The 24,847-nt window shown below is 57.9% G+C and overlaps 3 protein-coding genes and 1 pseudogene across 5 annotated transcripts; 2 read left to right on the forward strand and 2 right to left on the reverse strand.

The window, feature by feature from the left end:
* The first annotated feature begins 49 nt into the window (after positions 1-49).
* MTG1 (mitochondrial ribosome associated GTPase 1) lies at positions 50-15,823 on the forward strand. Of its 3 annotated transcripts, none has more exons than XM_033420631.2 (11): positions 50-708; positions 3,629-3,693; positions 6,099-6,203; positions 8,138-8,218; positions 8,751-8,807; positions 9,026-9,116; positions 10,372-10,433; positions 10,818-10,914; positions 11,217-11,298; positions 15,004-15,116; positions 15,355-15,823. In XM_033420631.2, the coding sequence occupies exons 1-11, from the start codon at positions 450-452 to the stop codon at positions 15,486-15,488; spliced, it is 1,146 nt and encodes a 381-aa protein (XP_033276522.2). In that variant the 5' UTR covers positions 50-449; the 3' UTR covers positions 15,489-15,823. The 3 variants fall into 3 exon arrangements, with proteins under 3 accessions (XP_033276522.2, XP_033276523.2, XP_004265738.1); XM_033420632.2 differs by having other exon boundaries at positions 579-708; positions 15,004-15,094; XM_004265690.4 differs by lacking the exon at positions 50-708 and adding an exon at positions 2,325-2,584.
* Positions 15,824-18,302: 2,479 nt separating this feature from the next.
* On the reverse strand, positions 18,303-19,980 carry SPRN (shadow of prion protein). The gene is made up of 2 exons (XM_033420633.2): positions 19,755-19,980; positions 18,303-18,928 (listed from the first exon to the last, which is right to left on the reverse strand). Exon 2 carries the CDS (start codon positions 18,910-18,912, stop codon positions 18,454-18,456), a length of 459 nt encoding a protein of 152 aa, XP_033276524.2. The 5' UTR covers positions 18,913-18,928; positions 19,755-19,980; the 3' UTR covers positions 18,303-18,453.
* LOC125960996 (collagen alpha-1(I) chain-like) lies at positions 19,225-19,896 on the forward strand. The gene has a single exon (XM_049696899.1). The coding sequence runs from the start codon at positions 19,225-19,227 to the stop codon at positions 19,894-19,896; it is 672 nt and encodes a 223-aa protein (XP_049552856.1).
* A 3,888-nt stretch (positions 19,981-23,868) lies between the features above and the next one.
* On the reverse strand, positions 23,869-24,640 carry LOC101276157 (ganglioside GM2 activator-like; annotated as a pseudogene).
* Positions 24,641-24,847: the final 207 nt, after the last annotated feature.

The following is a 24,847-nucleotide window of genomic DNA, read 5'->3' on the forward strand; positions in this document are numbered from 1 at the left end:
CCGCCTACCCCGGCCACCCTGGACCCTGGGTGTGTTCACGGGTGTCTGAATTCTCGTTGCTGGTGGCAGCAGAGCCAGTGGACCTCCCCGTTGTTCAGGCACTGGCTGCCCTACGGTCTGGGCGAGGGCCAGTGAGTGTGAGACAGGAGTGTGCGGGGGAGGGGGCACCCTTTTCTGACCCGAGGGCCCAGGGCTTTCTGGAGGAGGTGAACAGTGAGGCCTGAAGGGTGCAGAGGAGTGGGTGCCCTGGGCGGCATTGCTGTGAGCGTGTGAGGGTGCGCTGGGCGGCGCTGGGGTGAGCGTGTGAGGGTGCCCTGGGCGGTGCTGGGGTGAGCGTGTCAGGGTCTCCTGGGCAGTGATTGGGTAGATGGTGGGGAGTGTATCGGGGGCCTGGGTGCTGTGCTCAGCTTCTCTCATCTTCCCTCGCTGCATCCTCAGAGCCCCAGGGAATGGGCTGCACGGCCCCCATCTCACAGCTGAGGAAAGGACAGAAACCTCAGGTGAGGGTGGCAATGGCCAGTCTCATGGCTGCCACGGCAGAGCTTGGGCATCTTTCCAGGACCATCCCAGGGAGGCGGTGCAGCTGGAAGCTAGCCTGTGCAGGGAGGTGCAGGAGCTGCAGAGGCTGGGACTCCATGTGGCAGGCACGGGGCCCACCGGCCTGGCGCCCACCGGCCTGGCGCCCACCGGCCGGGCACCTACCTCGAGGTCAGTGGCTCCTGACCCTCCTCAGACCTTGGACTGCAGGGTGTGTCCTGCTTTGGGTTGGGGCCCTGGCTCCCTGGAGGAGTATATGCATGCCTGGAGAACTGCCTCTGGGCTTCTCTTCAGCCCCAAGTGGCCAGGCTCTGGGCCGTGGTGCCAGACACGCCCTCCATCCTTCATCCTAGCACCTTCTTATTGACTTCTCATCTTGGGTCAAATCGCCCTCCCAGGGACCTTCCCTCTGCCCCCAGAGGTCTGTCTGTGTGTCCACTGCTTTGTGTCCCTGGAGTTGTCTCACTTGGGGCACCTGCCTGTCAGACAGCTGAGAGAAATCTGGGCTTCAGGAGGGTTTTTATTTTCGTTCTTTGGTCCTAGGGCCATGGAAGAACACAGCGTGCACCAGGCACAGAGTTCTGTGTTGTTGACGTCTCACGTTTCATGAGTCTGGGTGCAGGACTCAGGCTGTCTGGGCTGGCTCAGGAGGGGTGCTGGGAGGCCTGGCAGGAGGCCCAGATGGTCTCAGTCAGGCACCTGGAGGGCTTGTCTCAGCCCCAGGAACCATTAGCTCTGAGTATTAGGAGGTTTAAGGCCATCAAGATGACAGTAGTGATATCTTTGTGCTGAGAATCTGAGCATCTTTGGAGTTTTAGGAGCTTGTTTAAAAAATTCCATTAGGGCTTCCCTGGTGGCGCAGTGATTAAGAATCCGCCTGCCAATGCTGGGGACACGGGTTCGAGCCCTGGTCCGGGAAGATCCCACATGCCACAGAGCAACTAAGTCTGTGTGCCACAACTATTGAGCCTGCGCTCTAGAGCCCGTTGGCCACAACTACTGAGCCCATTTGCCACAACTACTGAAGCCCACATGCCTAGAGCCCGTGCTCCACAACAAGAGAAGCCACTGCAGTGAGAGGCCCGTACACCGCAATGAAGCGTAGCCCCCACTCGCCGCAACTAGAGAAAGCCCACGTGCAGCAACGAAAACCCCACGCAGACAAAAATAAAATAAAATAAAATAAAAAATTACATTATTGTCATACTCTTGTAACTCGAAGTGCAGTCAGTAGTTACTCAGACTTGAGGTATAAAGTTAAAATCTGGTGGCCTAGTGGTTAGGACTCTGGGCTCCCACTGCCATGACCCAGGTTCAACCCCTGGTTGCACAACTCAGATCCTGCAAGCCATGCTGCGCGGCCAAAAAAAAAAAAAAAGTTAGAATCTGACTACATTTATACAGAGTGTTGGGACAGTGAAGGGAATTTTGAGGCTGTTTGTACTAATAGGTTTAATTTAGCAGAACTGCAGTCAGTTTTTGCAAAGGTTTGTTTGTTACATTAAAATCCAGAGTACTTAGAAAAGGATGTTACACTTGTAAGTTAAATGTTAAATATCTGAAAAATTTTGACCAAGTTTGTAAAAAGGGACCAAACTGACAGCGGACTGCTAAATTTTGTTACTTATGCTCAGGATACGCTTAGGAAGAACCAGGATTTTTTAATTTAATGAATTACTGAACCCTGGACCCCGATAACCCCCGGGACTGCGTGGGTCCGCCCCTGGCTCGGAGCCACGCCCCTGGCTCATAGCCCCGCCCACGGGCCCCCGCCCCCTCTCGGGGTCCGCCTCTAGAGGCAGAGTCGTTCGCGCACGCGCGGGCCGCGCTGCGGAAGCTTGGAGCGTCGGAACCCTTGTGTGGGTCGCTGGCCCGGCGGAGAAGTCCGTTGATGGAGCGGTCCGCGGCGCTGCGCGGAGCTCGGGACGCGGCGCCATGAGGCTCACCACGCGCGCGCTGTGCGGCGCCGCCCGGGCCGCCTGGCGGGAGAGCTTCCCCCTAGACGGTCGCGACGTGGCGCGCTGGTTCCCGGGCCACATGGCCAAGGGTGAGGTCCGGCGAGACGCGGCGGGGCCCACGCTGTTTACCCGGCTCTTCGCGGGTCGCCCGCGAGCGGGGAGGGCGGGGGTCGTAAGGCCCTTCTGCCACTCGGCTCCTGAAGCCTCAGTTTACACATCTGCTTTGGAAAAGATAAATTCCTGACGTTACTTTGGAGACTAGATGAAGTAGGGGTAGGAAAGCACTTTACAAGTTGTATTCAGCTATTCAGTCACCTCAAAACCTTTGAGACGTAGATCGAGTTTGTTGTCTTCTGCCCAAACCTCTCTGGGAGTTTCTTACCGTTCGTTTGTCAAAGTTTGGCCCCAAGAAGACATGTAGGACGGGTCCAGCCCTTCCCCGTGTGACGGATTGCCACGCTCCCCCTGCTCCCGCCCCCTTTGGCGCCTGCTCTGCCAGGCTCGGTGACGGGTGCTCCGCGCGTCGGTGCTCGGGAGGGACGGGGCGCCCGCGGGGGGCGGCATGTGGGGTGAGGTGAGATGTCTGAGGATGTGCATAAATGACAGGGCTTGGCTGTGGGAGGGGAGGCTGAGGGGCGGTGTCACTGCTGAGCCGCAGAAGAGGAGCATTGTTGTGTTCCTAGTGCGGGGTGAGTTCAGTGCCTTGTGTGTGCGTCGTCCAGGGTGAGTGGCTCAGGTTGGTACCTACACCATCGTCATCTCCACACAGTATTGAGGGCCCCATGAGTCAATTAGTCAGTGTTTCTCTGCTTTATAGATAAAGACCCATAGAGGTTAAATATTCCACCTAGAGTCGCCCACTTGTGGAAGTGGTGTAGACGGATGGGCTCTGACCTCACCCTGTGATGTGCAGGTGTCCCTCAGGCAGGGACCTGAACTTTCTCTCCTCAGCCACCAGGGTTGAATTTGAAGGAGACACAGTTATTGTTTAATAGAGCACTGCACTCAGATGTATTCATTTTAGGTTGTTTATGATGGTGTGTCATTGTTGACAGTTCAACTTAAATCTTCTACCTCTCTTAAAAGGCCATGGACCCCTTTCTTCCCTTAAGCGTCCTTCTTCTGTTTTCCAGGGCTGAAGAAGATGCAGAGCAGCCTAAAGCTGGTGGACTGTATCATCGAGGTCCATGATGCCCGGATATCCTTTGGTGCTTGTGACATTGTGACTTATAATAAGCAACACATATTTGGTCTGTGTCCTGGTTCTGGCACAGAGCTCCTGAAAGTCTTGGAATTTCCTAAGTGAGGAGCTCATTAAGGTGTCTTTTGTTATGTTAATGAGGTGATTTTGGAAAAGACCCTAAGTCACCTAAGGTGGGGAGCTGGTTGCTGGGGGAACCAACCTTGATATGGGAGCCTTAGAACTTTCAGTCCTACCCTCTGACCTTACGGAAAGGAGAGGGGCTGGAGATTGAGTTCAGTCACCCAAGGCCAGTGATTCATTCTGTCCTGCCTGTGTAATGAAGCCGCTGTAAAAACCCAAAAGGTTGAGGGGTGGGCTGGGGACAGCTTCTGGGTTGGTGAGGTGTCGAGATGCAGGCATAGTGGCATATAGAGGGAATGGAAGCTCCGGGTCCCTTCCCCGTCCCTCGCCCTATACGTGTTTTCCATCTGGCTATTCCAGAGTTAGGTCTTCTTATAATAAGCCTGATCTAGTAAGTAAAATGTTTCTCTTAATTCCTTGAGCCAGTCTGGCAGACTGATATTGCTAGGACCCAAGGAGGGGGTCGTGGGAACCCTCCTTCCATAGCCCGTTGGTCAGACAGCAGGTTGGTTGTCACCAGGTGACAACCTCGACTTGCAGTTGGTGTCTGAAGTGGGGGGTGGTAGCAGTCCTGAGCCCTTAACCTGTGGGGTCTGATGTTATCTCCAGGTAGATAGTGGCAGAACTGAGTTGAATACTAGGACACCCAGCTGGTGGTGGTGGAGGATTGCTTGGTGGTGAGGGACGTCCCCCAACCCCATTGGCATTGGGTGCAGAACTGTAGTGCAGGGGAGACCCTCCTGAGTCAAGCAGGAGGCATTCCTGGCTTGTTACCTTGTTTCTGTCTACCTCCTCTGGTCCCTGCTCTGGTCCAGTCAGCACCACAGTGGTCAGCGGCGTCACCTGTCATAATTATTGGCATTTGAAGCAGTGGTTCTCAGTCCTCGTTACGCACGAGAATTCCCCCAGGAGGCTTTTGAAAATACCGATATCTGGGCCCCTTTACAGGCCAGTGAACCAGAATCTCTGTGGGGCCCAGAAAGCTCCCCTTTGATACGCAGGTGGCATCGTTTCTCTCAGACCTCTGCCTGGCACGCCCAGGCCTTCCAACCCAGTCCAGGTGGGATATGAAACCTCCATTAAAACGCTCCTGCCAACCAGACTTTTCCCGCTGTACTTGAGGCGTGGATTGGCAAGATGTAACCATCTCGCTCAGTATACTTTTCAGAGCCTGCTTTTGTTGTACTTACCTGAGCTGTGTTTAGATTTTCCTTGTACGGCGAAGGTGTTGGCTTGAGAGTCATTGCCATCTCTAGGGTGGAGGGCGAGGGACTGTTTTCTCTGTTTCAAAGGCCTGTGGGAATTTCTCTACTGTAGGCTAAATGTATCAGTTCGTACAATACCTCATGCCAGTCCGAAGGGCTTACTGGCAGTTATATGTCTGATTATTGAAAAACAATGAAACCTGCCCTTACTGCTCCGTGTGCTGTGATGAGAGGCCGCCTCTGCTCCTTTAGTCCCTAGACGTTCTGATTTCTCCTCCAGGTCGGCGCCGTGAGGGAGTCTGGAGGCTTTCAGCGTTATGAATTAGCACAGGCTTGGTTAACCTCTGAGGGAAGAGGGCTGTTTACGGAAAGTCCCTTTGCTGTGTGGGTGAGGACACAGCACTTGACTGGGTGCCTAGACCCAGGGCACGTTGAGGCCTTGGCCTCGTAGTAGACAAGCACCAGGTAGGGGCCGAGTGCTCGCGAGATGAAGACACAGACAGACCTCCCTCCTGCCTGGGTCCGTGTCATGGGAGGTGGCACTTGGCAGTGAGCGCCAAGGGCCCCTGGCTGAGGGAAAAAGGGCCTGCCCATGGCAGTAAGGAGGCAGGTTCACTGGAGGTCTTCGTGGGAACTCCACAGGGTGGTGGCGGTGGGTGGCGGCGGTGGTCTGACATATACTAGTTAGGACTCTGTGGGAGGGACTTGTTTTGAGGCATCGGATCATTTTGGCAACTGAACAATGGTCTAGTCGTAAAACCTTCCAGTGAGCTTTGTTCCTGTTTGAGAAGCCACTTGAGGGCCACCGCCCTGTCTGTGCTCTGCCTCTTGTCCACAGGAAGTGGCGAGGGGCCTGCAGTGGCTCCTGGCACTGGCGGGGCAGGCACGCTGGGGGGTTGGTCTTGGTGGGAGGCTGGGCTGGCCCGAGCTCGCTTGCTCCCAGACTGGGCTTCCTCTGCCCTGTCCCTTCTGAAGGTTTCCTTTCAAAGGTGGTCCAGTCTGCGTAACAAGACGAGGCAAAGTACGTTAATTGGCTGGTAAAGCTTTGAAGGAATTTTGCCTTAATTTGGCCACATCCCACTTTCAGGCCGAAACCCTCTGTTTCAGGAGTCCCTTGGGCTTAAGCCTCACTTGCTCGTCCTCAACAAGATGGACCTGGCGGATCTGAAGGAGCAGCAGGTAATGCCCCGCAGGGCCTTCAGCGTGAGCGCCCCTGAGTCGGACCGGATCACTGGGCGGACGTGGTGTCAGGCCGCCCGGGCCCGCCGGCTTTAGCAAACTACCCTTTGTTTAACTCATGATCCAAGTGATCGAAGCGTGCGCCTCCTGTAGCAGGTGGCCGGGAGGTGCGGCCGGAGCCGAGCGCCCCACATGGCGGCCACTGGACCCGCGAGGCTGTGAGCACGTGGGTCGTAGTTGCTGCTGTGAGGCCGACGTCCACGTTTTATTTCACTTTCATTCGCTAACGTTTCTGTTGCCTCATGAGGTGAGTGGTCGTCCCCCGGACAGCGCTGGCCTGGAGGCCTCCTGGTGGCTGCATTTGCCCCTGGTGTCCTTGCTGGCCAGCCCCACGGCTTCCCAGACCCCTGGCTGACCTGTGGGCTACCTGCTGCCCACCGAGTGATCTGGAAGCTGGAAGGCGGGTGGCCCAAAGCAGCTAGGGGATTTCCCTGAGCCCTGCGGGACGGGGATACAGTGACCAGGCCGGAGGTATGTTTCGCCTTGTCCCTGAGTAAGAGAAACGTGAAGATTCAGGAAATGTTACTTGTGAAATGTTCTTCTCTGCTTTTCTTGCTGTTATCAAATCCTTTGTAAAGAGTAGGTGTCAGAATCTTGAAATCAAGCCAGTTTTTTTCTTTTGTGGAGCTTTTCCTTTCACAGCAGCAAGAACACGTTCCTGGTTTCTTAGTTGGCTGTGGTACATTGAGTTATTTAAACCCCTGCCACAGGCCTGTAGCACCCGGTTTCCAGGGAGATGCAAGTGCTGAAGCCACAGGGTGCTTCGTTCATTGAGAACCCAAGCGGAAGACGTCGCCCATCAGGACCCTGCCCCTGCCGTGCAGGCAGCGCGTCTGCTCACTGAAATCCCTCCTGCCGAGCGCGCTCCGCTCTGAGAACAGAACCCCACGGGTTTCACTGCAGGGGCAGTTGTAGTTACTGGTGATCACAAGTTTCCAGCTGCTTTGCTTCACTGAGACTTGGGTCGTATCACCCATCAGTTGTTCCTGCTCCAAAATGCTGATTTTTGTGGAGTGACGGGCACACTAGGTGGCCTGACAAGGGGACACGGGGGTGGGGGGGTCTCACCTGTGGGAGGCGGCTGGGGTGTTTGCCCCTCCTCTCAGGTGCTGCGGCCAAGGGCTTGGGGAGGAGAGGAGAGGAGAAGCCCCCAGGGTGGCCCTCCGTGTCTGCCTCTGTGGAGTGGGTGGCAGCGTCCCGTGCAAATTTGTACACTTGAAGCGCAGCTTCACATGTGTCTGTGATGCCTGACCTTAATCTGCGTCCTCATAACAAATAACATAAATGAGTAAAACTAAATGAATTAATGAACGATTTCTTTGTTCCTTTAAGTAACTCAGTAGCTGATCAAACAGTGCAATACTGGTTGTAAAAATACCAGTCATGCGCTGATTTTGCTTCACGTTACGGCCAGTAAGTTCATATTAACCTTAGTTTACTTTGGGGCTTTTAAAGTATTCCTTGTACATTGTAATCGGATGGGTTCAAAGCTTAGTTTCAGTGGAGCTCGTTGTGTGGAAGCTCGTTAGGAGGAGTGGGAGTGATGGTGCGACCAGACAGAGACCAGCGCTGAGCAGTTCCAGTGCTGGGAGTGACTTGGAATGACCTGGTGTGGCCTCCTCTCCCTGTGTCCTCACATGGAGCCAGCCGCCCAGGGCCACCCCGGGGCCAGGCTGCCCTCCTTGGACGTCTCCTCAGGCAGCCTGTCCCTGGTGCTGCGTTGCCCCTTGCGCTGCCCGGTGGGCCCAGCCTCCTCCCTGAGTCCCTGGCCGCTACGGCTCTGGGCTGGCGAGCAGATCTTGGGCGTTAGCGTATGACACTGCCCATGTCTTCATTTAGTGTTTAAAATGGAAATTTCGTCTTGTCTCTTTCAGAAAATTATACAACACTTAGAAGGAGAAGGCCTAAAAAATGTCATTTTTACCAACTGTGTGAAGGATGAAAATATCAAGCAGGTTGGTTTTTTTCTGTTTTGTGCTCTAATGCTTCTGCTTAAATACGTTAAAGAAATGCCATGAATTAGGTTGTGCTTCTGTAAGAAGCACAGTGTCGGAGACGACCCGTAATTGCTTGGGTTCTGGGCACGCTCATCTCCCGGTGCCAAGGGCAGCACGGGCCTGACGGCTGATGGTGGGAAGGGAGCAGAGTCAGCCTGCGAGACACGTTCCAGGGTCATAAGGGGGAAGGGCCTGTGGAGGGTCTAGTGCCTGTTTTCCCAGTTGTATTTGAGAATTTCACCGGCTGACGTGCATCTTGTTAGCAGGTGCTGGCAGTCACAGCCGTCGCCTCGTGGGGTCTGTCCTGCTGGTTCCTGGTGGAGGGACGAGGTGGGGCACAGGCGACCCCCACCCCCGCCTGCCGTAGCGCAGCCTGAACCTTGACGTGTTTGGACCTGAGCTGTCCGGTGCTGGGCGCTGGAGTGTCCACCTCCAGAAGCTAAGGGTGGCCATTTCCCCCAGGAAAGGGCCTATGGTCTGTTTCTTGCAGATAATCCCGAAGGTCACGGAGTTGGTTGGGAGCAGCTACCGCTATCACCGAGGAGAGGTTGGTGGTGGGCCAGTGCCAGCTGTGGGACGTCCCTCCCGCTGGGGAGCCCCAGACCCAGCTACCGAGCACAGCCTGGGGAGCCCCCTGTCCTCTGGGTCTCAGTAGGTGGGTGAGCAGGGCCGGTGCAGCGACTGTCCTTCCTGTTAAGCTGGCCTGGGCGTGTGTGGGTCTGGGGGGTCTGGCTGGGCCGCTGATCCCTGCTCTCGCGCCTGCAGAACCTGGAGTACTGCATCATGGTGATTGGGGTCCCCAACGTGGGCAAGTCATCGCTCATCAACTCCCTGCGGAGGCAGCACCTCAGGAAAGGTAGTTCCCCGGGGCAGGCTCTGGTTCTTGTGCTGGGACGAACTTCAGAGCCCGAGACCCCAGCTCGTCAGGGGGTCTTTTCCCACCAGGAGGAGGTGACAGCCTGGCATGCAGTCAGCTGGTGAGACACAGTCATTCCCTTATACATTTTATACTTCATTCGCGTTCTCTCTTCAAAACTAAATGCTTAATTATAGTGTTTAGTATATGCGATGACTTTTCTAAATGTTGGTAATCTCGTCCTTTCATTTATCTGTCTCTGACCCGCTGTGCTCAAGGTGTGTAGGAAACGTGGGGTGCGACGTCAGGCCGGGACCTGGGGAGGGGGAGCCCCAGGCCTGTGTCCTTGTCCCACGCCTCTCAACTTTTGAGACCAAGTCTGCACGAGCGTGTCCTTCGGGCGCCACGCCAAAGCCCGAACAGTGCCAGACCGTCATCTCGGGCTGTTTCGCTGCCAACTGGAGAGCTGTTACAGTCAGCTGTTGTTTTGTTTATTTTTCTTTAGTTGTGGCTTTAAGAAACATCATTGGCATTAAGTACGTTAAGTGCTGTGCAACCATCACACCACCTATTTCCAGATTTTTCCATCATCTCAAGCGGAAACTCTAGACATAAATGGTAGCTGCCCTCCTGAACTCCTGGGAGCCTCTGGTCTACTTTCTGTCGTGTGGACTTGACAGCTCCGGTGTCACATAACTGGAATCACAGGATTTGACCTGTGTCAGGCTTATTTCACGGAGCCTAACTCTACAGGGTCCATCCGTGTTGTAGCGTGATTCATAATTCATAATTTCCTTCCTTTTTCGGGCTGAATAATACTCTGTGGTGTGGACGGACCACATTTCGTTTATCCATCTGTGTGCCGACGGATGCACGTGTCCCTTTGTTCTTGTGTTGATTCAGCAGAGGGTGCAGAGTCTGCTTGGGACACACCCTGAGCTGGGCCCCAGGGCAGCCAGTGTTCAGAGCACAGGCGGCCTCTTGGTCAGGAGTGGCCCCACCGACAGGCTCTTCTGGGTGGTGTGGGGGCAGATGCTTGGGACCCGGTCTTGCAGGGAGGAAGGTGATGGCGGCGGGCAGCTCCGGTCCAGACGTCACGGCCGTTGCTTAGCAGGTGCTGGGCCACTCTCAGGGCTGGGAGACAGTTCTCTCCTGGTGTTAGGGGCCCTCCAGGTCTCCACGTGTGTCGTTGCTCATTCTGTAGCTTACCTGCCTGTGTGTTTAACAGACACTGACACCCTCTTTTATCCTGCAGGAAAAGCCACCAGGGTGGGCGGCGAGCCTGGGATCACCAGAGCTGTGATGTCCAGGATTCAGGTAGGGGCCCTCGGCTGCCGGGCCTCCACCGCCCCTTCCCTCTGCTCTGTCCGCCAAGCGCTGCCCCAGTCCTCACAGCAAGCCTGGGGGAGGGCACAGGTGCCACCGCGTCTCACAGGTGAGGGAAGCTGCCCGAGGGCACACAGGGTCAGGGCAGAGCCCGTCCTCCTGGGAGGAGGGCAGCTGCTGGGTTCCTGCTCTTATTCGTTCTCCGCATCACGTGGGAGTGGCATCCTGTGGGGTAGCTGAGAGCTGGTGGCAGTGACGACACTGGCGGGCAGGCTCTGGGGCCTCCTCAAGCCTGTGGGGCCCAGCAGAGGGCCTGGCGGCAGGGGCTGCTTGAGGCTGCTCGAGCGGCTGGCCAACTGCCCTCTGTGCCCACAGGTGTGTGAGCGGCCGCTGATGTTCCTGCTGGACACCCCTGGGGTGCTGGCTCCCCGGATCCAAAGCGTGGAGACAGGCCTGAAGCTGGCCTTGTGTGGTGAGCCAGCCCCCCACAGTAGGCCCCCAGGCCCCCAGGCTGGGCGCCTCGTGCCAGCCTTGGCCTGGCTGCCATAGAGATGTCCAGAGCTGTGGTGCAGGACGTCTCGGGCAGCGTGTGTGGTCCTGGCTCACAGGTGACACACTCTGCACCCTCTGACCCCACCAGTCCTCCTGGCCTGCCCTGGAGGGGCGCCCTCCTCCCGTTTAACAGGTGGGGCGGGGCTGGTGGGGGCAGGTCAGGCCACGGCTTGGCCTCCTCAGCGGCACGTGTGTGCGCTCACCCTTGCTGCCTGTTCCCAGGAACCGTGCTGGACCACCTGGTGGGCGAGGAGACCCTGGCTGACTACCTTCTCTACACCCTCAACAGGCGCCAGCTCTTGGGGTGAGTGTGGGAAGGCGGGCCCTTCCTCTCCCATCCCAGACAAACGTGACTGAAAAAACAGAACCGTTAAAGTACTGTAGATAGATAGCGTGCAGTCCTTTGAAGTGTACAGTTTAATAGACGTGTGAAAGCGTTCCACAGTCCAGAAAACCCCCCCAGTTCTTATGCTGCTTTGTAGCCCCTCCTTCCCGCCCCTTCCTGCCCCATCTGCTTCCCATCACCTAGAATCTCACGAGTGGAGCCACATGGTGCGGACTCCCTGCTCAGCCCCGTCGTCTCGGGATTCATCCGTGTTCTAACACTGGTCACCACTGGGAGGTTTCATTGTGCAGACATCTGGTTGGTTCGTTCTCGCTGCTGAGGACGGTGTGAGCGCCGGTGTCCCGTGGGGCCCCAGAGCTGTCCTTTATCACAGGGGTCCCCAACCCCCAGGGGACCCGGTACCGGTCTGTGGCCTGTTAGGAACCGTGAGCGAGTGAAGCCGCTCCCCGTCGCTCCCTGTCGCTCGCGTTACCGCCTGAGCCACCCCATCTCCCCCCAACCCCGTCCGTGGAAAAACTGTCTTCCACGAAACCGGTCCCTGGTGCCAAAAAGGTTGGGGACCGCTGCTTTATCACCTTGAGGACATCAAGCACAGGTTATTGACTGTCCCCAGAGAACCAGCTTTTGGTTTCATTGACTTTCTCTGTTCTCTTTCTTCCTGGTTGCTGTTGGTTGATTGCTGTTCGGTCCCTGTTCCTTCCTTGTTTCCGTGTTCCTGACTCTCTTCCTGTTTGTGCTGCCCGTGGGGAGACGGGCTCTCCCACCACCGCCTGGGCTGCTCTCTTCCCCGCTGTCCTGGCAGCAGCTGCTTCATGAGTTTCCAGGCTCCGTTGTCGGGGGTGGAAAGCGTCAGGAGGTCATTGGGTTCTTCTGGTGGTTTGAGGACGTGACCCCCCTTATCCTTCAAGAGAGTCTCTGTGTGCTCATCTTTCCTGTCGCGTTGCTTTGAGCTTGTGCGTCTTTACTTTTAAAACGTGTTTATCGGCTGCTTGTAGTTGGGCCGCTTTGTACGCAGTCTGACCGTTTCTGCTTTTATTTTGGGTAGCCCATTTACATCTGATGTGGTCACTGACGTTAGGTTTCCATCTGTCATCTTGCCATCTGTCCCAGCTATTCTTTGTTCTTTTTTCCTCTCTCTCTCTGGCCTGTTTTATGATTCCCCTTTGTCAGCTTGTTACCTGTAGCTTTGGAGGAGGTAGCTTTAGGGTTTGTAGAACACTTGTCGGGGGTGTTAATGCCGAGTGTGGTGTGAGGGCCTTTCCGCTCTCCTCACCCTCACCTCTGGGCCGGTCTCGTCACACCTTTTGCTTTTATGTAGCAGACGTGCTGCCGAGCTTTGTTTATGCACAGATGTAAGTGGAGGCTCGATCTCTGGCAGTTTCCTCTGAGCCTCGCCAGTCACGGCTCCTTGTCTGTGTGTGGACCCGCCCTCCCTCTGGGGCCATCTTCCTGCCCGAGGGTTTCCTGTGACGCTCACAGTGACGCAGGTTGCTGTTTGTCCGAAGATGTGCTCATTTCACCTTAGTTTTTGAAGGGCGTTTGCCCTGCGTGTAGATTCTAGATGGACGGATTTCCTCAGTCCCGCAGAGCGGCTGTTGTTTCTGATGAGAAGTCTGTCTGTCTGTCTTTGTTCTCTGTATTCATGGCCCTCTGGCTGCTGTTAAGATTTCTCTTTATCAAGTTTTTGAGCAATTTATGGCGCTGGGCCTTCGTGTGGTTTTCTGCATGTTTCTTGTGCTTTTAGTTCCTCGGGCTCTCGCATCTGTGGTTGTGTAGTTTGTATCACATTCGGATGATCTCTGGCCATTCTTCCTCTCTCCCAGGACTCCACTACCCAGGCACTGGCCGCGGGTGCCGCCGGCTCAGCAGTGCTGGCTCTCCAGTCCCCTCACCCTCTCTTCTGCAGATCTGACCTGCTTTAATCCCGAGTGTGTGTTTTCACAGTGCTCTCCTCTAGATACTGGGTTTGGATCATTTTTTTTTTACTATCTTCTGCGTGTTTTCTTAACTTTGTAACCACGGGAACGCAGTTCTAATAACTGATTCAACGTCTGGGAATTCTAACATCTGGGGCAGTTTCAGGTAATTGGTTTTCTCCTTGTAATGGCTCTGTTTTCCTGCTGTGTGTGCCTGACAGCTTTTGACGGGGGGCAGGCACGTGAATCGGACCTTTCTGGTGACAGGTGTCTTTATATTCCTGTTCTGGGACCGTTATTTGGAAACACTTTGGTCCTTTTGGACCTTCCTTTTACAGTTTGTCAGGTGGGCCTGGAACAATTCCCAGGGCGTCCCGCCCCCTCCCCAGCCTGTGGATCTTGGGTTCTGTCTGTCCCGGCTGCTCCCCTCCTGCCTCTTGGGTGGCTCTTCCTGGCCTCTGGCCTTGGGAAACTTGCTCTGCTGACCATCTGAGGGTGGCTGTCGGCCAGTTTCCCGAGCCCTCTCCCTGGGCAGCTCTGCCCTGTCTGACTCGCCTGCAGCCGGCAGCTGCCCTGGTCCCCAGCGCCGTCTCTCCGCTCCGGGCTCCCCGGGGCCCCTCCCTGCACTCCTCCTTCCCATGGCTACACTCTTTGTGGCCTGATGTCTGGGCCTTGAAAACCATTGTTGTGTGAAGTTTTGGTTGTTTCTTCCTTTTTTGTTATTCCAGGTGGCGAGTAGACCCAGTCCCTGTTAGCCCATTTGCATGGAAGTGGGATTTGACATATGTGGGTTTTTTTGGGTTTTGGTTTTTTTTGGCTGCATGTGGCTAAGCGTGTGGGATCTTGGTTCCCCAGTCAGGGATTGAACCCGTGCCCCCTGCACTGGAAGCACGGAGTCTTAACCACTGGACCGCCAGGGAAGTCCTGGAAGTAGAATTTGAAATGTCATGTTTTGCTTGATGTTCGAGGCATTCAGTTTGGACCTCCGCTGTCCTCGGTGTTTCTGGGAAGCGTGACAGCCGACTCCCTGCGGGTGGCAGGTCTTGGGCGTGTGTGGGTGGGAGTCTTCCTTGCCTTCGATCTCTTGGGGACAGAGGGGCCTGCGCAGCTGCTGCTCTGGGAAGTTTGATTTTGGACGCGCATTCCTCGGGGTTGTCGTTCCGAGACCGGCTCCGATGCTCATGTGGGGTCCAGGCGCGAGGCCTGAGGCCCGTCCGGCCTCCCCCACTCTGCAGCTGCAGTTCACATTGCAGCCCTGCCTGCCCGGCGGGCGGTGAGGGGGAGGGGCCAGCGCAGGTGCTGGTCCAGGGGTCCTGGCCCCGGGGCTCAGGGAGGCACGTGTCCGTGGAAGACGCTGGTCTCCTTTGGCCTCTCAGCCTCTGATGTGCCGCACCCGTCCCGTGCTGGCTCTTCCCCCCAGGCCCAGAGCACCAGTCAGTGGGGAATACCACCGTCCATCTCCGGCCAGCCGCCTAGAGGCACCAAGGCAGCCTCGGCAGCAAACTGAGTGTGTGCCAGTGGCCGGGCTGCCATCGTGGGAGGCCAGCTCAGGGCCAGGGGATGACACCGCTGGGAGCAGCAGCCTTTCTGACCGCCGCCCCAGGACCCCGGTGGGGGAGGGGGTCTCGGGCAGCTGGTCGTGGCCACGCGGAAGGCAGGTGTCGGTGAGGCCCCCATGTCCACGTGGCGGTCACCCGCACCCACGAGGGGTCATTGGTGGAGCTGCTGACCATCGCCCTGTGTGCAGGTACGTGCAGCACTATGGCCTGGGTGAGGCCTGCGACGACATCGCCAGTGTGCTAAAGCGTGTGGCCGTGAAGCTGAGGAAGACCCAGAAGGTGAAGGTGCTGACAGGCACTGGTGAGACCTGGTGGCCCCAGGCTGGGCTCGGGGGGCGGAGCTTCTGGGGGAGGGGCTCTCGGTCTGGGCTGGGGCTGGGGCAGGGTGTGTGGGGCGGCCCCACCCTCTTCCTGTGGCTTCTGGAGGCTCCAGCTTCCCAAATGTGCAGCGCAGGCGCCCACCTGAACGGGCCTGAGGTGGGTGGGCTAGAGCTCCCGAGTGGGGCTCCATCCTTACTGGGCCCTCCTGCTTTCCCCAGGTGACGTCAACGTTGTCCAGCCCAACTACCCTGCGGCCGCCCGAGACTTCCTGCGGGCCTTCCGCAGCGGGGTGCTGGGCCCCGTGATGCTGGACCGGGACCTCCTGCAGGGCCCCCCTGCGGCGGAGCCCTGACTAGTCCAGCAGGAGGGCCTCGCGGCTCCACAGCCAGGGGTGGGCACCCGGGAGTCCCCTGTCCACAGGCTCCTTGCTGGTCACTGTATACTCCCCGGTCTCTGCTCTAGGAAGGAGGCCATGCCCTCCTGCTGCACAGCCCAGCCCCTGGTTACAGGGGACTGAGCCTGGGTGTGGACATCAGGGCAGTGGACGTCCCTGGGTTCCTGGCGGGGGGAGGAAACTCACTCATGTTCAGTATCTCCTAAATATTCTCTTGAGGAGAAGCTGGTGTTTTCTCAGAAGGAGTTGAAAGTGTAATCTGTAATTTTAAAATTAAAAGGCCTGTCTCTGTGGTTGGCCCTTTCGTTGTGCACCTGTGCAGCCCCTTGGGCCCCTCACCAAGGAAAAACGGAACGTGAACCACTTAGTACCCAAGGCTCTTGTGTAAGAATCCCGACACGGAGTCCTGGGTCCTGCAATAAGAAACAGTCTCATTGGCAACAGAGTGTTTATTTCACTACTAAAACGTGCACACACACACGGACAAGAGGTCCCAAGTAGCCGTGGCAGAACCCAAGGACCACCTGTCCCCTCGGTGGCCGGGGCCGCTCTGCTCACAGCCCAGCTGCACACAGGCCGGTGTGGTCAGCGGAGACCCTAGGCCTCCCCACCGCCTCCCAGCACCTTCCAGCTAATGAGACAGCAGGACTTTTTCCCGGAGGCGGTGCTCAGCATTGCTGTGGTCGCACCTGAAGGGGTGCAGGAACATGACCACCAGCTTGCATTCTGGAGAGGCCGGAGGGGGGAAGGGGTGGGGATGGGGTAGGCTGCACCTGGTCAGCAGCCCCGGCCCTTCCTGTAGGCGCCCCTCTAGGTCCTGCCGCCCCGTGTGGCTGCCCCACACCCAGCGCACCTGCCAAGTCTCCTGAGACACCCACCGGCCTCCTGCCGGAACCCTGACCCATAGGGGTGGGAAGCATTCAGAGACTCGCAGCTGTGCCAGACGCCAGATGCCGCTGGAGTCGGGCTGGTGTGTGGAAAAGCTTGACGAGTGTGCTGGCGGCTCATGCTGCAGAGGCACGTGAAGGTCTGGGCCAGCCACAGTCCAGGTCCGGGTGGGTCTCTGAGGCTGAGCACAGCCTGGCCGGGCCCATCAGGGAGAACTGAGTCAACCGAGGGGCCGCCCTGATGGGTCCCCCTGTTCAAGATTTTAAAACGGTCACGCTGCCTCTGAGGCCCCAGCCAGGGCTTGGCCACGACCTGTTGGTCTTTGGGAGCGTCGAGCTTGGTTCGGGAGGACAGAGCGCATCTGGGCGCCGCACCCAAGAATGCTGGCAGTGTGGACACAGGAGGCTGCAGGGAGCTGCGTCCTGCAGTGGAGCGCCTGGGTCTTCGGAGGAAAGTGCTTGGTCCAGGTCCCGCGGATAATCTGGAGACCTTCAGTGTAACCAGAGCTGAGTGCCAGCTGTGGGAGAGCAGAGGTGGCACGGCTCCTGGGAGATGCTGGTCTTGGCACTGGCGTCCATCAGCTGAGTCCAAAGGCCCTGCAGCCCAGGGGCAGGCGAGGGCAGATTCTGGAGGCAGCCCTGCCGGGGAGGCTCCTGCTGAGCACAGGAGAGCCTGAGCCGGAAGCCAGACCCCGGAGCCGTCCTTCTGAGGGACAAGAGGCTATTCAAGCCACAGGACATGTGAAGGAGCTGGGGCCCCAGGCTGAGCTCACGGCCAGTGGACCAGGCTGGCGGCTTGAGGGAAAGGCACCTGAGAGGTGAAGGGCTGGCCTTCCGCACGGGTGTTGAGTGCCAGCCGCAAACCCTTGTCAGGACGCGCCCTGTGGTTTCTTCAGAGGCCGCTCTGGCCTCACTCTGACAGCCCTCGGGGTGTGGAGGAAGCTCAGCTTCTGGGCTTTCTTCTGCTGGACAGGTGCCCTCACATCTGGTGGCACTTGCTGGGCACTGGGCCCTGCCTTGTGGCCATGCCGGCCGTGGGTCTGACTGGAGCCCCGGCCCCTCCGGTCCACCTCGCCCTCAGCTTCCGAGGGGCTGCCTGCCACAGCTGCCGTCCCCGAGTACAGGCGGGGCTCTTATCCTGGAACGTGGACCTGGAGCTCAGAGCAAATGGAAAACTCTTGAAGTTTAAACAGATTTTCTTTTTCTTCCAAAATAGGTCCAAGAAGAGCTGTTTCAAGTCAGAGCAAAGTGGCTTTAAGGGAGCCCCTGGCGACGGGTCTCGCAAAGCGTCTGCCCGTGGGGGGACACGGGCACGGGCCCTGGGCCCAAGGGCAGGGGCAAGGCGTGGGCAGTTCCTGTGGGCGAGGGTATCCTGGGAGCCGTCTGGAGAACCACGGGGCCACGTCTGGGCTCACTAATCCACAGATGTGGCCCCCTTCCTTTCTGGAAGGCAGCACACTACAGCCTGCGAGGGAAACCTCTCCTCTCCCCCAAATCCTCAAGTCCTTTGGCCCACTGGGGCTGTTTCTGGGGGGGATGCCACCACGTCCTCAGGGGTGTGGCCGAACCAGCCCAGCCTGAGGGCCCACCTCTCTGCCTGGTGGTCAGCACCGTCCACACCTCTCAAGTGTCCAGGTGGGGTCAGGGGAGCTGGAGTGGCCTGAACAGCTTGTAGAGTGGTGGGCAGCTGGCCAGGATGGTGCAGGAACCTCAGGACACCTGCCTTTCTGGCTGGGGGGGTACCCTAACCTCCAAGTGGCAGGCAGGGCATCCTGGAGCTGAGGGGCCACTGGTCCCCTGGTAGGGTGGGAGGTGCGGAGGCTGGGGAGGGGATCGGGCAGGAGGGGGAACAGGAGGTGCCTCTGGGTCATAGGAGGAGAGGCTGCTGGACTGTCGGGAGTTGGCCACGCAGCTCCTCTGGGCTCAGAGGCCTTGGGCAGTGGAGGCAAGGGGCGCTCAGTGCTGGGCAGCCTCTGTGGTGGCTCGCGGGGCAGGCGCGGGCTGGGGGCAGATCTGGCCCCCGAGCCCAGCCCGGCCTAGGTCCGCAGCAGCCCCAGGGCGCCCAGGGCACTGCCCAGCAGCAGGCAGAGGTGAGGGTCGCCCATGGGCCCCGCGCCCGAAGTCCACGCCCGGTAGCTGTAGACGCTTCGGTTCGTTCCGTTGCCGCCGGGTGCGCCGTCCTCGTCGTCGTCTGGGCCATGCTCCCCGGGCCCCGCGGCCCTCCTCCAGCTCGAGCCCGCCGCCAGGCCCGCGGCTGCCCCCGCCGCTGCCCCCGCCGCCGCCCCCGCCGCCGCTCCCGCGGCCACGCGCAGCGAGGAGCCGGCGTAGCGGGGCGCAGGCCTCACGCGCACCCTCGAGGCCCCGCGCGCGCCCCCGCGCAGCCCGCCCCGGGCGCTGCCGCGAGCCCCGCCACGGCCGCCCTTGGCCGCGCCGCTGTCGCAGAGGAAGGTGGCCGCTAGCAGCAGAGCCCAGCACGCGGCGGCAGTCCAGTTCATCTTCGTGGAGCAAAACCTGCGGGAGGATGGAGGAAGGGACCTCAGCTTCTGCGAGGCCCAGGGCGCCCGGGGCCTGGGGACAGGGGCTCAGCATTTGGTGGTACATGGGGCCCCAGCACCTTGGAGCACTACCGGACCAGGCTGGCGTGGGCTAAGAGGAGGAGGTTGTAATGCCTGAGGATTAGGGACTCAGGCTTGGGGAGGGCGTGGGCTCTTGTTCAGTAACTGGGAAGGGGCGGCAGGGGGTGAGAGGGTTCAGCACCTGCGGGTTATTCTGTGCTTGGGGGGGTGGTGGTGGAGTAGGGGCAAAGAATGGGCGGTGGTGAGCACCCTCCGGTGGACGGGGGGCGCTCAGGCCTGGGGAGGGGGCCCCGTATTCTGGGCTGCTCTGGAAGGACCGACTCCGGTCTCCAGGGCTCGGCAGGACCAGAGGCCACCCTGGGGTCTCAGGGACCGAGGGTCCCCAAGGAACCAGATCGGGGTCTGGAGAAGGGACCAACGGTGAGACTCGACCCGGCCCTCCCACCCCTTCCGGGGCTGCGCGGGGCCAGAGCCGGTTCGGGCCTCGCGGGCTCGTCACCCTGTGCGGACCCCGCCCCGCCGCCGCAGGCCCGGGCCCAGCTTAGGGTCGCCTCCCGCCCGCTTCTGCCTCGCGCTCCCCCCCCCCCCGCCCCCACCGCCTGGCTCAGCTGCTGGGCCGGGGGACCGGGATGCGACCACCTGCCGGAGGCTCCACCCTCCGCCCGGGCCCTTTCGGCCCCTCGCTGCGTCTTCATTTCTAGCCCGGCGGGCGCCAGCCCCAGCCTCCCGGTGCGCGCCCACATTCCGCCGCCCGGCCTTACCAGCCACGGGCCTCGCTCGGAACCGCGGCGGCCGCTCCAGGGACCGCTGCCGAGCGGGAAGGACGGAGCTGCGGCGGAGACTGCACGGAGCGCCGAGCGCCGACCGCCAAAGCGCCGACCGCGGAGCCTGGCTTTTGCGTGAGGCATCCGCCCTAGGCTTGGGGGTGGGCAGACGCGGAGGCGCATCCCCCGGGAGACGGAAGGGAGGAGATAAAGGCAGGCGCTCCGAGGCGCAGCACCCCGTCCTAGCGGCCCCCCCAGCCCCCCCCCCCGGGTCCTGTCTCTCGACAGGACCCTCTCCCCCGCTGTCTTCAGCACCCGGTGCGCACACCGCCACCTTCCCACAGTCCATCCCACTCCACCCGCCCCAAACCCTAACCTCTCCCACCCCACCCTCTCCCGTTCCTCATTTCCATCCTTCCCGGGGTGGGTGTGTCCCAGACACAGGGACCACAGAATGCGACGTCGGACCCTGAGCTCCTGACCGCGGTGCACAGAGAGGGGAGGACGGCTCTCCAGGGCCCCATGGTGTCCGAGTCCCAGAGCAGCACCCCCTCGTGGGCCCCCTCCTCCCGCCCTTTAGTGCCCACTGTTCAGGCTCCTCCGGGGGTCCTCAGGTAGCCCCGCCACCGGTAACCCGACTGCTCCAGCCAGCGGGCCTCCCCGGTCCCGGCCCGATTGGACTCTGGGGCCACGTCTGAAATGGTGCTGTCTTGCTTCCCAAGGTTGGTTTGTCCTCTGGAATCTCTTCCCCTCCACCCACTGACTCTAGGCCTTCACCCCAGCCACTCCACCTGGGGACACCAGGCCCCCTTGATGGTGTCGGAGGTGGGCACAGGGACCTCCTGAACTTCAGAGGGTTGTTATGTGATTCGATCTCTCAGCTTCCATCAGACCCTCGTGGTCCCTGGAGGCTCAGCACCGCTGCTCCACACGTTCTCCTGGGCAATCTCAGGGCCTGTGGGTTTCAAATGCCACCTGGGCCAGAGGGGCAGCGGCCAAGTAGAGAGCCTCCCGCCCAGCCTCAGGGACTGGGCTGCTGTGGTGATGGATGGCAGGAGGGGTAGGGACAGAAATGGGGGTTCGTCCAAGGTTTGCATTCTCTGGTTGAGCCCCCCCCACCCCCGGTCCCACGCACAGAACGGCCCCCAGCGTGTTGCTCACCCCAAGGAAACAAGGGCGTTTCTCTGACGGTATCAGGAAGCACCTGGAAGCCCCGGCGCGGTGTGGGGCCTGCTGGGGACAGCTGCCGCTTTGGCCTCTCAGCGTCCTTTCCCTGTTCCGGTCAAAGCATCCTTGTGTGTGCCCTGGGGAGCCAGCCCTCTCTTATGTTCGGCCCATGGGGGTCTGACTGTGACTGCCCCCTCCCCTGGTCTTGTGAGGGGATGTGGCATGCCCTGTGGCTCTTCCTGGCCACGTGGACCTGCTTCCCAGTGTGAGGCCCCTGGCCGTGGTCTGAGCTGCTGAGAGAGGCCGCTCTCCTTCCGCGGGAGGCTGTGCCTGGAGCCGTTGCATGCGAGGACCTGTCACCCTCGTGGAGCCTTCACATGGAGCCCGAGGGCAAGTGAGTCGGGCCCTGTGCCCCCTCGACCTCCCGGGTCAGGCAGCGCCACAGCTGACGCCGTGGACCTTCTCTGGATGAGTGCTTTCCGTCACCTGCACTTAGAGGGTCCCCAGCCCGATGGCCCGTCCCTGCCGCCTCATTCTCAAGGGTCCTGCCGAGCACAGGGAGCTTCCAGGTAGCCTTCCCACTGCTTTGCTTTAAAGTGTGAACGGCAAACAGCGTTTATCAGGCATCCAAAGACAGAAAGTCTGCAACACAACAGAGAAAGGCCAAGGTAAAGAAATGGGGTGAAAAAAAAGGCTCAAGAAGTTTGAGGAATTAGAAGAAAACCTAAGAAACAAACAAAAAATATTCCAAGTCATAGGCTCAGAAAAGCTGGGGGGATACTATTTATATAAGAACAGGATGCTGTGACAAAGGTCGCGGCTAAGAACGAACCTCTGAGAGACAACCAGGAGAACTGAATTATAAAGGTTAGGAAATTTCTCTGCATGGGCAGCAAACGATAGCAGGTATGAGAGAAAGGGCACGGTTTTGGGCTCTGAGTCTGACAGACGGTTGTTCGGAGGAGAGAGCAGAACCAAGGGCACCACGTAGGAGGGGCCACGGGCTGGGGCTTAATTAACCCTTTTCGAGACCCTAAACCTTTTCTCTTAAAATACGTAAGGGAAGCACAGAAAAAAATTGAGACTATTTTATGTTTAAATATCAACATGAAAAATCTAAATAAAATGTTAGCCACTGAGCCCAAGAGTACATCGGAAGCAGGTCGCGCCACTCAGGTCCAGGTGCTTTCCACATCGTCAAGTATGCGGACGTGCTTCACTCACTGCTGCACCAAGGGAGAAGAACGCTCATGATTTTCTCAGAAGGAGAATACAAAGCATTTCATTTCTTAATTTTTGTTTGTTTGTTTTTTGGGGCGTCTTTTGCATGTGAAAATGTATTACTATCGTGCCGTCACCATCAAAACTTACGATATTGGTCCTTTCTTCTAACCTTTGCGTTAAGGCCAAAAGAGAGACATTGGCTACTTTGACAACCTACAAGACGACTCCAGGAATGTCACCAACAGCATGACCTTTGCGACCAAATCCAGCAACCAGAACTTCATCATTTTCCTCCATAAAGTTCAAACAACCATCACTGGGTGCAAAGGCTGGGACTTGGGGGCCATCCTTCATTAACTGAAGCCTGACACACTTCCCTACGGCAGAATTTGGCTGTTTGGCTCCAACCCCTACTGTTCTGAGCACAGTTCCCTTTGCGTGAGAAGCGCCTCCGTAAGGGCTGGCCCTCTGTGCTCTGCTTTCTTGTACCGTTTATCAGGCCACTTCTGGTCTTGTCAGTGGCTACGGAGCTTCCTGGCAGGATGAAGACATGCCATGGGCCTGAGCAGAAGAGAGCCATTTCTTAATTTTTAAATGTTATTTTTTAAATTGAAATACACATGACATGTAACATGTTGTAAATGTAAGGTGTCCAACATGTTGATTTGGTGCATTTGCATATTGTCATACGATCGCCATTGTCAAGTGTTTGATTTCCATCAACACTCATTGGTGGGGAAAAATGCCAAGAAAACTAGTCGTTGAAATGAATTTTTTAACTCGATTAAGGCTGTATTTCAAAAAAACCCTCAGCAGACATCATACTTAGTGGAGAGCCTTTAAATGTGTTCCCTTAAAAAATATGAACAAGAAAAGCTTCCTACTCTCACCATTTCTGTCGATCAGAGTAAAGTCCGGCCTGAGACCAGGAGACAGCCATGCACTGGAGAAGCCACAGGCTCTGCAGTTCGACTGCTTACCACCCCCCGCAGCTGGGGAGCCAACGACCAGGCAGAGCTGACAAAGCCTGCATTCTCCTGTGGTGCTTACTGGCTAGAGCTAGACAGCAGCTGTCCCTACGGACCGGATGTGCCCTTTCCAACTCACCCCAGTCCCCTCATCCCTGATTATACCCCCAGCTCGAGACTGGGCAGCAGCTGCCTTGGATCGGTTATGTTATACGAAGGAAAGGATGGAAGATGTGCCCGGAAACAATGTGATGTTCTGCGTGGTCCACTGATGTCTTGCGCTTTGCCCTGCAGGCACCTGAGTTCGCAGACATCTTAAACACATAGAGCATTCTCAGATATCTCTCCCATCACATGCCGTGCCTCTCCAGGATACACTGTGCCCCACTGTTAGCTGGGCAAGTCTAGAAAAGAACACTAAATCATAGAAGTTAATGGAGGAACAGACTGAGATCGACTCCTTCAGACCCTTCATTGTAAGAGGGGGTGGGAGTAAAATGAAAACTGTTAGTACTCTCACTCTGCTTTTAGGTCGGTGACACACACACAAAATCAATGAGAGAAGTCATAAAGGTACTTCAGGAGACCAAGACTGGGTCAGTCTGAACAGGGGGTCACAAAACACGTTAGCCCCCTTCCTTGACTGTTTAGAAAATGAGTTGAGTTCTTAGAGAGAAAGCCACGGGGGTGAGGAGGAAAATGCAGGGGCCAGCCCAGTAGACGTCCTGGGCTGTCAAAAACCACCAGGCTCATCCTCGCTTCGGTTAGGGCTGCTGGCCCACGCCTAACGATTTTGTAGGTGGCATAAAATGACTTTCAGCGGGGGAGTGTCATCATTGTAGAAAGGACAGAGAGTAGAATCTGGCCTTGGCCAACGTAAGACAGAGGGAGAGGATGCCTTCCTCACACCCCTTCATTCTGCTGTGACAAGTGCCACCTTATTTGCCCTTTAGGGAGGCGGAGACTCTGACACAGCCCAGACGCTTCCCGTTGCTCAGGATGATCTCTGACGGGTAGTTCCCGCTGCTGAGCCAGCTGGGCAACTGCAGGGCAGGCAGGAAGAAGTTAGACTTGGGCAGTGAGTAGGTGCCTTCTTTGAAGGGACAGTGACAGGGAAGCCCACAGGTGTGCAGGGGTTCTGGACAGGGATTCTCAATGGGAGTTAACACTTCAAGCACATTACGGAAGTTCTCGTAGGCGCAGCAACCAAGTTGCTCCACACCTGGGACTTTGACCCAAAAGCCAGCCACTTCGTTCTCCGGAGCTAATACCACTTTCAGAGGATCTTTGAGGCCCACGGTGGTCCTGACCGCAGCATTGATGGTCACGTTCCTGGGAATGACAATGGGGTCAGGTTCCACAGTCAGGCTGTTGACCACCGCAGGGTGCTTCCCCTCATCGCAGTTACCCCAGGAAACGCCACCGAGCCTGGAGAGCCTTCGAGAGGATGCGTGCAGGAGCTGCTGGGCCGGCGAGAAGCAAGCCCAGGGAGATGAGGAATGGGGCCTGCATCAGGGCGTTCATCACAGAGGGTGGGTCCTCACCAGGTTAACTACAAGTTTTGTGGAGGTGACGACGCCTTTAAATGCCTGCCCGTATTGGTTATGCAAAGCTGTGCGTTCCAACATACACGCACTTTTGAAACCAAAAGGAGAGGAAGGAAGAATGAGGCAGATGCAGTGTTTAAGGAGGTAATGGCTGATAACTTTCCAAGGCTGATGAGAGAAAGCA

Source organism: Orcinus orca, chromosome 14, assembly GCF_937001465.1.
Source record: "Orcinus orca chromosome 14, mOrcOrc1.1, whole genome shotgun sequence".
Taxonomy (NCBI): Eukaryota; Metazoa; Chordata; class Mammalia; order Artiodactyla; family Delphinidae; genus Orcinus; species Orcinus orca.

Coding starts and splice junctions, on each gene's coding strand:
- MTG1 (XM_033420631.2), top strand. CDS start 450: ATGGGCTGCACGGCCCCCATCTCACAGCTGAGGAAAGGACAGAAACCT. Junction 3,694..6,098: donor TCGAGGTCCATGATGCCCGG/ATATCCTTTGGT, acceptor TAATTTGGCCAC/ATCCCACTTTCAGGCCGAAA. Junction 10,915..11,216: donor CCTGAAGCTGGCCTTGTGTG/GTGAGCCAGCCC, acceptor GCCTGTTCCCAG/GAACCGTGCTGGACCACCTG.
- SPRN (XM_033420633.2), bottom strand. CDS start 18,912: ATGAACTGGACTGCCGCCGCGTGCTGGGCTCTGCTGCTAGCGGCCACC.
- LOC125960996 (XM_049696899.1), top strand. CDS start 19,225: ATGGGCGGTGGTGAGCACCCTCCGGTGGACGGGGGGCGCTCAGGCCTG.